Genomic DNA, 15,049 nt, shown 5'->3' on the forward strand with positions numbered 1-15,049 from the left:
CATGATGAGGACCCAGAGTGTTGATGATGGTGACGTTGCTAAACATGAGAATGAGAAATGGTTTTTTTTTTTTTCCAACAGTTCTTATTCTCCAGAAGTCATGTTGTAGTTCCAGAACTCAAACGCAATTCATCCAGGCTGCTCAATAAGCATTTCAGTTGTGATAACAGCAGCATTAGAAACAACATACATTTTCACAAGGAAATCATAGAAACAAAGAAGGGAGGTGAGCAGAAAATCATGGATGTAGCATGTAGAAGCTATGATGTACTGGTTTATTGTTGTAGGGAGAGAGGAAGCAGTACTTGGTCACTAGCATGTGCCTGTATGGGGGAATCTAAGAGGTAAGTGTGAAATGCATGTGACAATAGTTCCTGTGAATCTCAGGAAAATTGGCAGAAGCAGATGTTGCTGATGAGGGAAGAAGAATGAGCTAGCTGAATGGGAAGAATCAAATCAGAAATCATGTCACCTTCTGTATGCTACAGAAATGGCCAGACTGGTCACCTTGGTGAGATTCTGGATCCTGGGCTAGCATTCTTGAATCAGCTGCTCATTTAGGTTTTTCTTTATTCCTGGGACAAACATGGGACCAAGAGGGCACTAAAAATATGAGTCTATATTTTGCTTATGTTACTCAGAGTGTTGCATACCATTGCATGATCTCCTGATTCTCTGGGATGTACCCAGGAGCAGGGACAACCAACTTATCCTTTTGCCCATTTACTTCCAGGAACATTTGAGACTGCATGCTCATATTCTCTGTCTGCCCAAATCACAGAATGCTAGAGCAGAGGATGACCATGACTTCTATCTTGTCTGATTTTTCCCTCATTTGAGTGGAGAAATTTAAGTCAGTATAAGGTCATACAACTATTTATCTTCAGAGCCATGTTTAGAATCTTCAACTCAACAGCCTTAGGCAGAGTTTTGCTATATACAGGTCTCTCCAAACAAGTTTCAGAGATCTGGCTTTGTAGAGGGCCAGCACCAAAGAAATGCAAAGGTCACAAGAAGCATTTTGTGTTGGTTATTACCCTTCATGGCAAGAGAACAAAGAACACTTTTGAGAATCTGATTGATAGGTGACTGTTTCCATTCTATACCATTCTGATCTCCCCTTCTCTGCCTTGGTAACTTGTGTCTATTGCTTTAAGGCTCACTGGGTCTCTCTTCTGGAAGGCTATAGCACAGCTAATATTAACAAGAGGCTTTATTGTGGAAATGTAAGGAATGCTTATTTTCCTTGTAATGAAAGAACCTTGAGAGGAGTCAATGAGAGAAGAACCCAGACAAGGAGTGGTTTAGTCAGCAACTTATACTCAGAATTCTCTGATTTCCTTTCTGGATCATAATTGCAGATCAGAATTTAGTCTAGGACAGGCACTTGGTGCAGCAGTTAATCTTGGGATGCCTGCGTTTCCCTATTGGAGTGCCTGGGTTTCAGTTCTGACTGCTTTTAATTCCAGCTTCCTACTAATGCACACTCTGGAGGCAGCAAGTGATTACTCAAGTACTTGAGTCCCTGCTACCTATGTGAGAGATCTGGATTGAGTTCCAGTCTCCTAGCTTCAGCCTGGCCTAGCCCAAGCTATCTGTGGATATTGGGGGATGAAGCAACAGATGAGAGATCCCTGTCTGCCTGTCTGTTTTCTTTCAAATAATAAAAAAGGTTGTAGCCTATGTTCTAGAAAAGTCTGCATTTTTATTGAGATTGGATCATATTCAAGACTATGTGACCTGTAAGCTGGAAAGTCTGGGTTCCTTAAAGCTACCATAGGAAGGACCCCAGACTTTCTATACTGTAGGCATGAAGGATGTGAGCTGCTATGTCAGCAAATAACCCTGAAGAGCCCTGTGTCTCCCTTTTCAACTGATGGGAAGAGAAGACACAGTCAGTTCTTGGCTGTGCTGCTGGTGGGCAGAGCCATCTTACCTGTGACTTTGAGTGTCACCATCTCACTCTGCTGGGCTCCCAGTGTATTACTGGCCTCACAGGAGTAGTTTCCAGAATGTTCTGCAGTCAGGGAGAGGTTGAAGGATGCTCCTCCTCCAGAGGGGGCTGAGCTGTTTCCCAAGGTGACACCCTCATGATAAAACCGGTACAGGATTGGGGGAGAGCCTCTTGGGGTCTCACAGTGCAGCTCCACCACGTCCCCCACCACAGCCTGGGCCCTCGGAGCCCTGAGGGTGAGGACAGGGCGAGACACTGGAACTGAAGGAGGGAAAACGATTGTCAGCTCCTTTTGCTGGAATATATTCCTTCCGATTAAATACATTTCAAGCAGAACAAAACCATTTTTCTTGGTCCTTAAGAATCTTGTGACATTACTCAGAACTAAGGTATAACTTTTTAAGGTTTCAGGAAATAATAACTTAAGTGCAAAGATACACACACACACACACACACACTTTGGGATATACAAACTCAGGTGTATTTGAGGAATCTGAAAACAAAGATTAAACGGAAACTTAGGCCTATGAGAAGTCCAAGGACAACTGGGGAAAAGGAGAAATCAGTGCAAAAGAATAGGAGAGATTCATAGCTAACATAGCTGGGGATGTGATTCAGAAATGAAACCCACTAGAGAATGAGTAGTAATCAATCTATTTGCTCATTCTTATGTTCATTCATCAAATATTAATTGAGTAATCAGTAAGGAACAAGACTCTGATAGAGATGCAATGGTGAGAAAGATGTAGTCTCTACTCTCATAGAGCTTACAGTCTAAAAGGGATGATACGGGCCCGAGCTGTGGTGCAGTGGGTTAAAGCCCCAGTGGGATGCAGTGCCGGCATCCCATATGGGCACTGGTTTGATTCCTGGCTGCTCCACTTCTGATTCAGCTCTCTGCTATGGCCTGGGAAAGCAGTGGAAGATGGCCCAAGTCTTTGGGCCTCTGCACCCACATGGAAGACCTGGAGGAAGCTCCTGGCTCCTGGCTTTGGATCCGCGCAGCTCTGGCCAATGAAGTCATTTGGGGAGTGAGCCAGCAGAATGGAAGATCCTCTCTCTCTTTCTGGCTCTACCTCTCTCTGTAACTGTCTTTCAAATAAATAAAATAAATTAAAAAAAATTAATTGCTGATAGGAAGCAATTAAATAAAAATACACACATAAAATAAACTGTTGTTAATTGGGGCTGGCGCTGTAGCATAGTGGATAAAGCCACCACCTGCAGTTCTGGCATCCCATATAGGCACCGATTCAAGTCCCAGCTGCTCCAGTGCTGATCTAGCTCTTTGCCATGGCCTGGGAAATCAGTAGAAGGTAGCCCAAATCCTTGGGCCCCTACACTTATGTGGGAGATCCAGGAGAAGCTCCTGGCTCCTGGCTTTGGATTGGCATGGCTCTGGCTGTTATAGCTATCTGGGGAGTGAATCAGCAGGTGGAAGATCTCTCTCTCTGCCTATCAAATAAATAAATAAATCTTTAAAAATGTTTCTAATTAATAAAAACAAAGGACAGGGTGCAATGGATTGTATAATACTGGAATTTGACCTAGTATGTGTCAGTCAGGGGGGGTGTCCTCATGAAGTGACATTTGAAATTAATCCCCACGTGAAGAAGGGATCCAGTACATGCAAGGGCCCTGAACTAGGAAGACTTGCCCCTATGAACTACTGAAGCAAGGTGCCAGCAGCAGTAGAAACATCCGAATAGGGTCATAAAATAGGAGGCTGGAGAGCTAGGTAGAGTTTCATTGGCCACGCTGAGGATTTTGATCTGTCTTCACAGAGCAATGGAAAGTCCGTAAGTCGACTTATACAGGGGTGTAAGGTGACCCAATTTGTCCTTTTAAAAGACCATCTGACCTTGTTTTGCAAAATGGACTTCACCGGGACAGAAGTAGATTAGTGGGCAGTTGGGTGGCATTGCAATAATTGGAAATAATGGTGCATTTGACTGGGATAGCAGTGGTAAAGAGAGAAAGAGATCCAAGAAATATTTAGGAAGCAAAACAACTAATGAGTAACTGACTATGAGGAGTGAGGGAGAGAAATGTCAAAGAAGACACCTATGTTTCTGCCTTGTACTGTCTGAATGAGGAGGAGTGTCTGCCACAAAAAGAAGGGGAAGTCAGGAGTTCAGTTTTAGAGAAACTCAGGTGATGAGTTTTGAGATACTGAATGGAAGTGAAGTATGTGCAGATAAGGGGTCCCATTTAGAGATAGTAGTTTAGGTATAATTATTTATAGATGTCCAGGCCATTTATGGGTGATGTTTTCAAGATTGTCCAGAGAAAATTTAGATAAGTGTTCGGATCAAAGTTCTGGAAGATGCTGGTGCTTAAAGATGTCTGTAACAGGAGCAGGTAGTAAAAAGGACTGAGAAGGAGTGGCTGGAGAAACAAGAACCGCAATAGGATGGAACTGACTGAAGTCAAGGAAGGAAGGGTTTCCAGAAGGAAGAAATGCTGAGCAGTATGGAGTATTTTTGCGAGATCAAGTAAGATGCGTGATGGAAAATGGCCATCGGATTTAAAGCCATGGAGATCATGGGTAGTCTCTATGAGAACCATTTTGGTAAAGAGGTCAGAAGAACCTAGTGTATTAGGACCTAGTGGGTAATGAAGAAATGGAGCAAGCCTGGGAAGGTATTTCTGGAAGTTTAGGTATGGTGGAGCAGGGGGTGGAGGCATAAGTGGGATTAAGTGAGGAATTTTTCCTAGATGTGGAGAGCTATATCATGTTAAATGCCAATGGAAAGTAGCCCTCTGGGGGCCAGAGATAAAGGGATAGCAGGTCACAGAGTTCCCGAGAATGCATTAAAGTATGGAATCTAGGGATCAGATGGAGATGTTCACATGATATGAAGGGTAGAGTCCTCCCCCACATACCTCAGGAAGAATAGGCAAGAATTAATAAATGGATACAGAGATAGATCTCAGTTCGGTTGTAGGAGTTGACAGTGTTATTGTCTGATGGATTAGGGAGGATATAGAAGTTGTAATAAACTGGGAGTTCTATTGAGATATGAAAGAAAGTGATAGTAGGAGTTGAAGGAAATAGAAGGATAGTAGATTGTGGTCAGGTAACAGGTGCTTAAAACTCATTTTGGAGATGGAGTAGTGTGCGTTTGTGGGAGAGGTAACCAATGTGGAGAGGAAGGCAGGGCATGGTGTTGAATGAGACATGTGGAAATCCAAGTCATGAGATGATGGCAGAATGTCTGGTAGCGAGGAAGACAGTGAGATGCTAAAGTCTGCATTGAAAGTGGGCATGACCAGGAGGTCAGCCAATGACCAGGGAATGTGGAAGACAGGGCTATTGCTGAATGGAACAAGTGTATGTAAGAAGGCAGGAGAATCATGTTCCTGGGTGGGGACCCCAAACCACCCTGGGAAAGAAGCAGGAGAAACTAGAGAGAAATTTGAGCGTCAGTAGAGGAATGTTTGGCTTTTTAACGATTGACAGAGAAAACTGTGGCCAACTATCTTCTGAGGTGAGACACAATGAGCTTCAAAGCTTTCTTACTGTAAACTGCTGACCAGGTTACAGCTTGTGTTTGGAAAACTTTTCATCTTTTGTTGGGGGAATTTTGGCGTGGAAGGGTACAGTGAATAAAGTGCAAGTTCCTGAACATGTAGAATCCAAAACTCCCAGATAGAAATCATGTTGGAAGAATGCATGTCGCAATATCATATATTGAATGGCTGAGGAAACTGAGCTCCAATCCTGGCTGCTGGGGAAGGTGGGTGAGATGATCTGTTCCTTGTGCTGCTAGTTAGAAAGATCAGCTTACCTGTGACACTGAGTGACACTGTGTCACTGTGCTGGGTCCTTGGGCCATTGTCAGCCTCACAGGAGTAGTTTCCAGAATGTTCTGCAGTCAAGGAGAGGTTGAAGGATGCTCCTCCTCCAGTAGGGGCTGAGATGCTCCCCAAGATAACATTCTCATGATAAAATCTGTACAGGATTGGGGGGGAACCTCTTATAGCCTCACAGTGCAGCTCCACCACGTCCCCCACCACAGCCGTCGTCCTGGGAGCCTTGAGGGTGAGGATAGGGCGAGACACTGGAACTGAGGAAGGAAATGACTTAGTTGACACCAGTATCTTAAAAAACAAAACAAAACAACAACAACAACAAAAAAACAGAGCTCCTCACTACACACACACACACACACAATCAAATCCTACAGAATCATTTAAAGTAAAATATATGAAGTTCTACAATTTCCTTTATTTTAATTTTCTTGAGATTACTTCTATTGAGTGGTTCGTGATACTGTTTAGATCTTCTCTAAGTATAAGTTCACTCACATAATCACATAAATAAATACATAAATAACTCACATACATGGCAGCACAATAAACACACTGGTCTACAGCATGATTTTTCCCTTAGCAACATGTCATGGGCATCTGCCTATGTCATTACTTAAAAATCTCTACCATTCACTTTAAAAAATAAACTTTATTGAGGTATAATTTGCATACAATAAAATGCATTCTTTAAAATTTACAACTTGATGATTTTTGGATTGTTTTTAACAATCATAAAGGATTTAGTTGAAGGGATTTCCATGATAACATTTAAGCAAATCCCTAATGATGGATAGTTAGATTATTGTTTCAAATTTCAAATAGTGCTGCTTTGAACAATCCTGCGGAAAAATCATTGTACATTCATACATGAATTTTCTAGGATAAATTCTCAGTGGAATTTCTGGGATGAGGCATATGAACATTTTAAATGGAGATATATAATGCCAAATTGATTAGACAAATTTATACTTGTATTAATGTTATGTAAGAGTTCCTGTTTCCTCACTCCCTGATCAGATCATTGTAGAGGTTTACTTTTATTACTTATTGTCCATCTATAGTTGCTCCGCTTGCACAATTCACCCATTTTGTCCTTTGTGACTCTACAGACTACTAGGTTGGTTTTCCAGGGAATTTTGGTAACTCCTTAGTGATGAGTACTGCCCATAAAGTATTCAGAAATGATTTACAAAATAGGAGTTTTGAAATCTATCATTAATTTTAAAAATGTCAATTATTTTTTATTTCCAACTACCAAAAGATTAGTTATGAGAAAATAACTGTTCTTTTATTTCTCCTTCTCCTTCCAGCCAACTGATTTTTCTTCCTTATTCCTTTTTATATTTTCAATGTTACAACAGTATTTACTTTCTATTCAGTAACCACAATACTCACCGTTGATTACCCTGTGTCTCAAAATCTATATCAGTGGTTTACAATAGTTACAATTCTTTTTACTTTGGTTTGCTAACTTAAGATATTTAATTATCCATATGTGGTAGAGCTCCATTGTCCGATATCCATACTACAGCTTACTGCCTGTATTTTCTTCTTGTATTTTATTTTCTATTTGTATTCTCTATTATTTTCTCAAATGGATTCTTCATTCAATTAACAGATTTTAGAGACATCCATTCTATTATTACTGCTTGAAATTTGGATTTCATTCAAGTTTTGTTATTTTTTTATCCCCCAGAGTTTTACCAGATTTTTTGGTATCTTTTCTCAATACCTTATCATATCTCATTTGACCTTTTAAAATTATTTCTTGTGCTTTATTTGGAGTCCATGCTTTGTTTAATTATATGGGGACTATCCACAGGACTTTGGTATTGTTTTCTGTTTCTTAAAGTAATTTTTCATCTTCTTTTATATAAATTCTTTCCTTTTATTATGTAATGATTTCAGAGGCCTTCTATAAGTTACAGGCACACAAACAATTGTGTGTTTTAAGAAATAGCTAAATTAAGAAAAAAACTAAGTTATTATAACAATTTTGCCACCATTAACCTGGCCAAAAGTTTGTAATGGAAAATGTAATGACTGGTATGATGATGATGTTGTTTTATTGTAAAATTAATACTGGACCTCAAATCAAGAGCTCTGAGCATGAGTTTCAATACTACATTAATAGTAATGAAAGTTTGGGCAACATATAGCAAACTAGATTTAAATTTGTTTTCTAATTTGTAAAATAAGTAAATTAGTAAGTGTTCCCACTTCTACATAAGATTGTCATATATATTTTTAAATATATATTTTAATTTTAAGAATTAACAATTTTTAATACTTTGCCATATTCACTTCATATGTAGATATGCCATACGTACACATATGTACTATATATTCTTGAATTCAGGAATACTAATGACACAAAATGTGAGATTCATGTCTGAGAAAGAGGTATATTGTCATATAGATGGTATAATTAAGTGCAAACAATATTTATAATTATCTATATACCAAATAATATAACAACCATGTTTACACTCTTCTTGTATTACATTCTGCATTTAAGAGAAAACATTGTATTTGTCTTTCTGCATCTGGCTTATTTCTCTTTTGATAATGATCTCCAGTTCCATTCATTTTGTTGCAAATGTCAAAATTTCTTTCTTTTTTATGGCTAATATTCCATCATGTATATATTCCACATTTTCTTTACCCAGTCATAAGGTGATGGACATCAGAAGAAGGCAAGATGGAGGGACAGCAACAGGAAGGTCTACTCTACGTGAACATAGCAGAAGGTGCACTCAGGGGAAAGTTGCAGGGAAAACTGCCGTGGGAGGTCCTGTGAACGCAGTGGAAATGGCCTCAACCCGAGTGGAAGGCACAGACTCACAGCAACGAGCAGAGAACACAACACAAGACCCCGCAGCCTGCTGCGCTGAGCAAGGTGAGGTCAGGCTGCACTGGTTGGAGACACTGTTGATACAGCTGGAGGGAGGGTCTAGTGGACTGCACTGTCCAGAACCCTCAGGGGTGCTGGGTGACTGCTCACCTAGAGGAGGAGGGCAAAGTGGCACATCTATCTCTCCCCTCCTCCCTCTCTTCACCGGCCCCTGTGGCTAGCTGTGAAAAGGCTAGCGCCATTTTGGACAGAAACAGGCAGCAGCTACTGCAGCTCTTCTGTGTGCACCCAGCAACTTGTGGGGTCTGTCAGCAGGGCCAACCACAGCAGTTTGAGTCAGTTGGACTGTCCCCACCTTGTCATTGGGGCAACAACACTAGCTCTGCTGTGCCAACCTGGCAACAGGTGGAGAGAGGGAGCCATCCTGACCGAAAGGAAGAGCTGCCCACAGGGCTCTTGTACTTCCCAGCTCGATTGTGAAAGGAGTAGGACTGCATCCAGTGGGTATTGTGCATGCTTGTGGTCCAGGGATTTTACCAGAGGGAAAAAAATCCACATTTGCTACTGACTTTGAGTCTGCCTGGGCGGGTTGGATTCCATCCACTTGGGTGAAACACACACTGGCAGTAGCTCTGGGAACCCCTTAGTCTCTCTGTGGACAGGGCAGGCTAGTGGAGCAGAGTGGACCCTCTTGTACTCCTTGACCATGGGAGCCCTGGGTGCTGAGATTGTGAAAACACTGTGACTGCATGAGGAGGGTAGAGTGAAGCTGGGGTTCTGGACAAGCTCTGAGTGCAGAGCCACACTCTCGGAACTCCATGGTTGCCGGGGCAGCTCGCTGCAGCTGGAACCATGTTCACAGTGAGGACTGCACAGGTCATTCATGCAGATGAGTGTTGAACACACTGGGGACTAACACCCAGGCATTGCTCAGCTTGAAAGAGACGAGGTGAGGGGGTGATCACAACAGAGTGACCACCCCCCTTACCCCCTTCTGTCAATAAGAGGAGAGCTATCACTTCCAACTTGGATGTTACCCTGGATACTCATTCCACACTAGAGCACCAACCAGAGCTCCCTGGATACAACCACCACATACCTCTTGGTGTTCATTGAAAGTACAGACATTCCACTAAACCACAGAGGCACTGCTGAAAGATAAAAGCAATCAGAGGAAAAAAACAACAATTAACTCCACAAATGCCTGAAAATAAGTGTAGAAATTCAAGAAACAAGAATAAGGAAGACACCATGATTCCCTCAAAGGAACACAACAACATTTCAATACTAGAATGTCAATATGAAGAGACTGATGAAATGCCAGAAATGGAATTCAAAAAATTAATCCTAGGATTACTCAATAGCAATCAGAAGCAAATTCACAAACTAAAGAAAATTACATGTGACATGAATGAAAATTTTTCCTTGAAATTGAATTTTAAAGAGAAATCAAAATGAAATATTAGAAATGAAGAACTCGATAGATCAAATAAAAAATGCAAAGCCTTAACAGCAGACTTGGCAAGGCAGAAGAAAGAATATCTGAACTAGAAGATAATCTTTGGAAATCTTACAGTCAGACCAAAAAAAAAAAAAGAAACAAGAATAAAATATAAAATTTAAAATCAATGTTGGACAGGAGTCACTGTGCACTTACTCCCCATGTAGGATTTCTGTGCTTAATGTGTTGTACAATGTGAATAAATGCTATAACTAGTACTCAAACAGTACTTTACACTTTGTGTTTCTGTGTGGGTGCAAACTGTTGAATTCTTTACTTAATATATACTAAATCGATCTTCTGTATATAAAGATAATTGAAAATGAATCTTGATATGAATGGAATGGGAGAGGGAGCGGGAAAAGGGAGGGTTGCGGGTGGGAGGGAAGTTATGGGGGGAAAAAAGCCACTGTAATACAAAAGCTGTACTTTTGAAATTTATATTTATTAAATAAAAGTTAAAAAAATCAATGTTGGGGATTTATGGGGTACTATCAAACAACCTAACATATGAGTATGAGTTCCTGAAGGTGTGCAAAGAAAGAATGGACTAGAAGGCCTATTTAGTGAAATAATTACATAAAAATCCCCCAATTTAGAGAAAGACAACAAAGTAGAGGCAGCACATAGAACTCCTAACAGACATGACCAGAAAAGATCTTCACCACGACACACTGTAGTCAAACTTTCCACAGTGAAACATAAAGGAAAGATTCTAAAGTATGCATGAGAAAAATACCAGATTACTTTCAGAATATTACCAATTAGACCCACAGCAGAACTTTCATCAGAAACCCTACAGGCTAGAAGGGAATGCTGAGTTATAGTCCAACTCTTTTTTTTTTTTTTTGCTTTGGGGGGGAATAGTCCCAATAGCTTGCTGGCTAGCTGGCAGCTAACACTCCCCCAAAACCCCAACAGCCACCCTCCTGATAACTGGTTTGATTCTGCCTTTCTACATCTTATTCCCAACTGGAAATTTGTAGTCTTTGCAAATAAATCCTTTATACATTCCTTTTTTTAAAACTTTTAATTAATGGATATAAATTTCCAAAGTACAGCTTATGGATTACAATGACTTCCCCCCACCATAACTTCCCTCCCACCCGCAACCCTCCCCTTTCTTGCTCCCTCTCCCCTTCCATTCACATCAAGATTCATTTTCAATTCTCTTTATATACAGAAGATCAGTTTAGTATATATTAAGTAAAGATTTCAACAGTTTGCACCCACATAGCAACACAAAGTGAAAAATACTGTTTGAGTACTAGTTATAGCATTAAATCACAATGTACAGTCCAAGTTTTAAAAGAAGAAAAACTGTCAACCTAGAATACTGTACCCTGCAAAGCTCTTACTTATGAGTGAAGGTGAAATGAAGACCTTCCATAACAGACAGAAATTGAAAGAATTTGTTGCCACTTGTCCAGCCTTGCAAAGGATGCTTAAGGATGTGCTACATACAGAAACACAGAAAGATAGTTATTACTATGAAAAAATGAGAAGACAGAAAATCCTCCAGTAAAAGTACAAAAGAAATCCAAAGTAAACAATAGGACAATTGGAATCTTTATGGAAAAATGGCAGGGTCAAGTAATTACTTATCAATACTCCCCTTGAATATAAATGGCCTCAACTCTCGAGTTAAAAATACAGACTGGCTGAATGGATTAAAAAACAAGACCCATCTATTTGCTGCCTACCAGAAACACATCTCATCGACATAGATATGTGCAGACTGAAAGTTAAATGATGGAAAAAGATATTCCATGCTAACAGAAACCAAAAAAGAGCCAGTGTAGCTGTCCTAATATCAGATAAAATTAGACTTTAACACAAAAACTGTTAAAAGAGATAAAGAAGGACACTATGTAATGATTAAGGGATCAATTCAAAAGGAAGGTGTGACTATGCCATAAAGCAAGTCTCAACAAATTAAAAAAAATCGAAATAATACCATGCATCTTCTCTGAGAACAATGAAATAAAACTGGAACTCAACAACTCAAGAACCTCTAAATCACATGGAAATACATGTAGACTGAACAACTTGCTCCTGAATGAAGAATGGGTCATAGAAGAAATCAAAAAATTTCTGGGAACAAATGGATATAATATATCATATCACAGTTTATGGGATATAGCAAAAACAGTGTTAACAGGGAAGTTTATAGCAATTGGTGCTTAAATGAAAAAATTGGAAAGGTACCAAATAAATAATCTATCAATGCATCTCAAGGACATAGAAGAACAACAATAAACAAATCCCCAAATTAGTAGGAGGAAAGAAATAATTAAAATTAGAGAAGAAATAACAAAACTGAAACAAAAAAATACAAAAAAGTGGTGAAATTAAAGCTGGTTAAAAAAAAAAACAAAATTGATGCACCATTAGTGCAATTAACCAAAAAGATAGGGAGAAAACCCAAATCAATGAAATCAGAGATGAAAAAGGAAATGTAACAACAGATACCACAGAAATAAAAAGAATCACCAGGAATTGAAATTGAGAAACCTAGAAGAAATGGATAGACTCCTAGACACACACAATCTACCAAAATTGAGTCATAAAGACATAGCAAAACTAAACAGACCAATAACCAAGACAGAAATGAATCAGTAATAAATACCCTCCCAACAAAGAAAAGCCTCGGAATTCAGCTTCACTGCTGAATTCTACCAGACATTTAAAGAACAACTAATTCCAGGTTTTCTCAACCTATTCAAAACAATAAAGGGAGGTAATCCTCCCAAACTCCTTCTATGAAACATGCATCATTTTAATCCCTAAGCCAGAAAAAGATGCAACAGAGAAAGAGGATTATAAACCAACATCCCTGATTAACAATCACAAAATAATCCTAAACAAAATATTAGCCAGTCAAATCCAACAACACATCAGAAAGATTATCCACTCAGGTCCAGTGGGATTAATCCCTGGTATGCAGGGATGTTTCAACATTCACAAATCAATAAATATGATACATCACATTAACAAATTGCACAAAAAACCCATATGGTTATCTCAATAGAGGCAGAGAAAGCATTTGATAAAATACAACATCATTTCATGATGAAAATCTTAAGCAAATTGGGTATAGAAGAACATTCCGCAACACAATCAAGACAACCTATGACAAACCCATGGCCAGCATCCTATTGAGTGGGGAAAAGATGGAAGCCTTCTCTCTAAGATCTGGAACCAGACAAGGATGCCCATTCTCACCATTGCTGTTCAATATAGTCCTGGAAGTTTTAGCCAGAGCCATTAGACAAGAAAAGGAATCAAAGGGATACCAGTTGGAAAGGAGGAAATTGATTACATGATACTTTACATATAGGATCCAAAAAACTCCACTGAGAGATGATTGGAACTCATCAAGAATTTGGTAAAATGGCAAGATATAAAACCAACAAAGAAAAATAAATAGCCTTTGTATACACAGACAAGGTCATGACTGAGAAAGAACTTTTAAGATCAGTCCCATTCACAATAGCCCCAAAAAGAATCCAATACCTTGGAATAAATTTAACCAAGGATGTCAAAGATCTCTATGATAAAAATTATAAGACACTAAATAAAGAAATTGAAGAAAAATTTTAAAAATGGAAAAATTTTCCATGTTCATGGATTGGAAGAATCAACATCATCAAAATGTTCATACTACCAAAAGCATTTACAGATTCAATGCAATCCCAATCAAAAGACCAATGACATTTTTTGATGACCTAGAAAAAATGATGCTAGAATTCACATGGAAACACAGGAGACTCTGAGTAGCTAAATCAATCTTATACAACAAAAACGAAGTCAGAGGCATCACAATACCTTATTTCAAGACATACTACGGGGAAGTTATATTTAAAACAGCTTGGTACTGGCACAAAAGCAGACTTGTAGACCAATGGCTCAGAATAGAAACTCCAAAAATCAACCCACACATCTAGTACCAACTTATCTTTGATAAAATAGCTAAAATCAATCCCTGAAGTGAGGTAAGTCTCTAGTGCTGTAGAAACTGGATCTCTATGTGCAGAAGTATGAAACTAGACTCCTACCTTACTCCTTACACAAAAATCCACTCAAAATGGATCAAAGACCCAAATTTATGACCAAATACCATCAAATCATTACAGAACATTAGGTAACTCTGCAAGACATTGGCATAGTCAAAGACTTCTTGGAAAAGACCTCAGAAGCACAAACAATCAAAGCCAAAATTGACAAGTGGGATTACATCAAGCTGAGAAACTTCTGCACTGCAAAAGAAACACTCAGCAAAGGAAGAGGCAACTGACAGAATGGGAGAAAATATTTGCAAGCAACACAACTGATAAAAGGTTAACATCAAGAACCTATAAAAAGCTCAAAAAATTCAACAACTACAAAATAAACAATCTAGTTAAGAAATGAGCAAAGCACTTGAACATGCATTTTTCAAGAGAGGAAATTCAAGTGACCAACAGACACTTGAGAAAATGCTCAGGATCACTAGACATCAGGAAAATGAAAATCAAAACCACAGTGAGGTTTCACCTCACTCCAGTTAGAACGGCTGACATACAGAAATTAAGAAATGACAAATGTTGGCGAGGATGTTGGGAAAGAGGTGTCCTGGTACACAGTTGGTGGGAATGTAAACTGGTGCAGCCACTGTGGAAGATAATATGGAGATACATCAGAAACCTGAATACAGACCTACCATTTGATTCAGCCATCCCACTCCTAGGAATTTACCCAAACCAAACGAAATCAGTATATGAAAGTGTTAGCTGTACCCCCATGATCATTGCAGCACAATTCACAATAGCTAAGATATGGAATCAACCCAGATATCCATCAACTGTTAACTAGGTAAAGAGATTATGGTATATATACACTATAGAGTACTACTCAGCTGTGAAGATAAAATGAAATCCTGTCT

The 15,049-nt window shown here is 39.3% G+C and overlaps 1 protein-coding gene across 1 annotated transcript in view; it reads right to left on the reverse strand.

The window, feature by feature from the left end:
* Positions 1-15,049, reverse strand: part of FCRL5 (Fc receptor like 5) — a 63,609-nt gene that overhangs the window by 25,563 nt on the left and 22,997 nt on the right. The window contains exons 9-10 of the mRNA XM_062190158.1: positions 5,746-6,024; positions 1,937-2,215 (exon numbers count right to left, since the gene is read on the reverse strand). Of these exons, the coding sequence (XP_062046142.1) occupies positions 1,937-2,215; positions 5,746-6,024 (558 nt within the window). The remainder of the gene's footprint in view (positions 1-1,936; positions 2,216-5,745; positions 6,025-15,049) is intronic.

The sequence above is a fragment of the Lepus europaeus genome, chromosome 5 (genome assembly GCF_033115175.1).
Source record: "Lepus europaeus isolate LE1 chromosome 5, mLepTim1.pri, whole genome shotgun sequence".
NCBI lineage: Eukaryota > Metazoa > Chordata > Mammalia > Lagomorpha > Leporidae > Lepus > Lepus europaeus.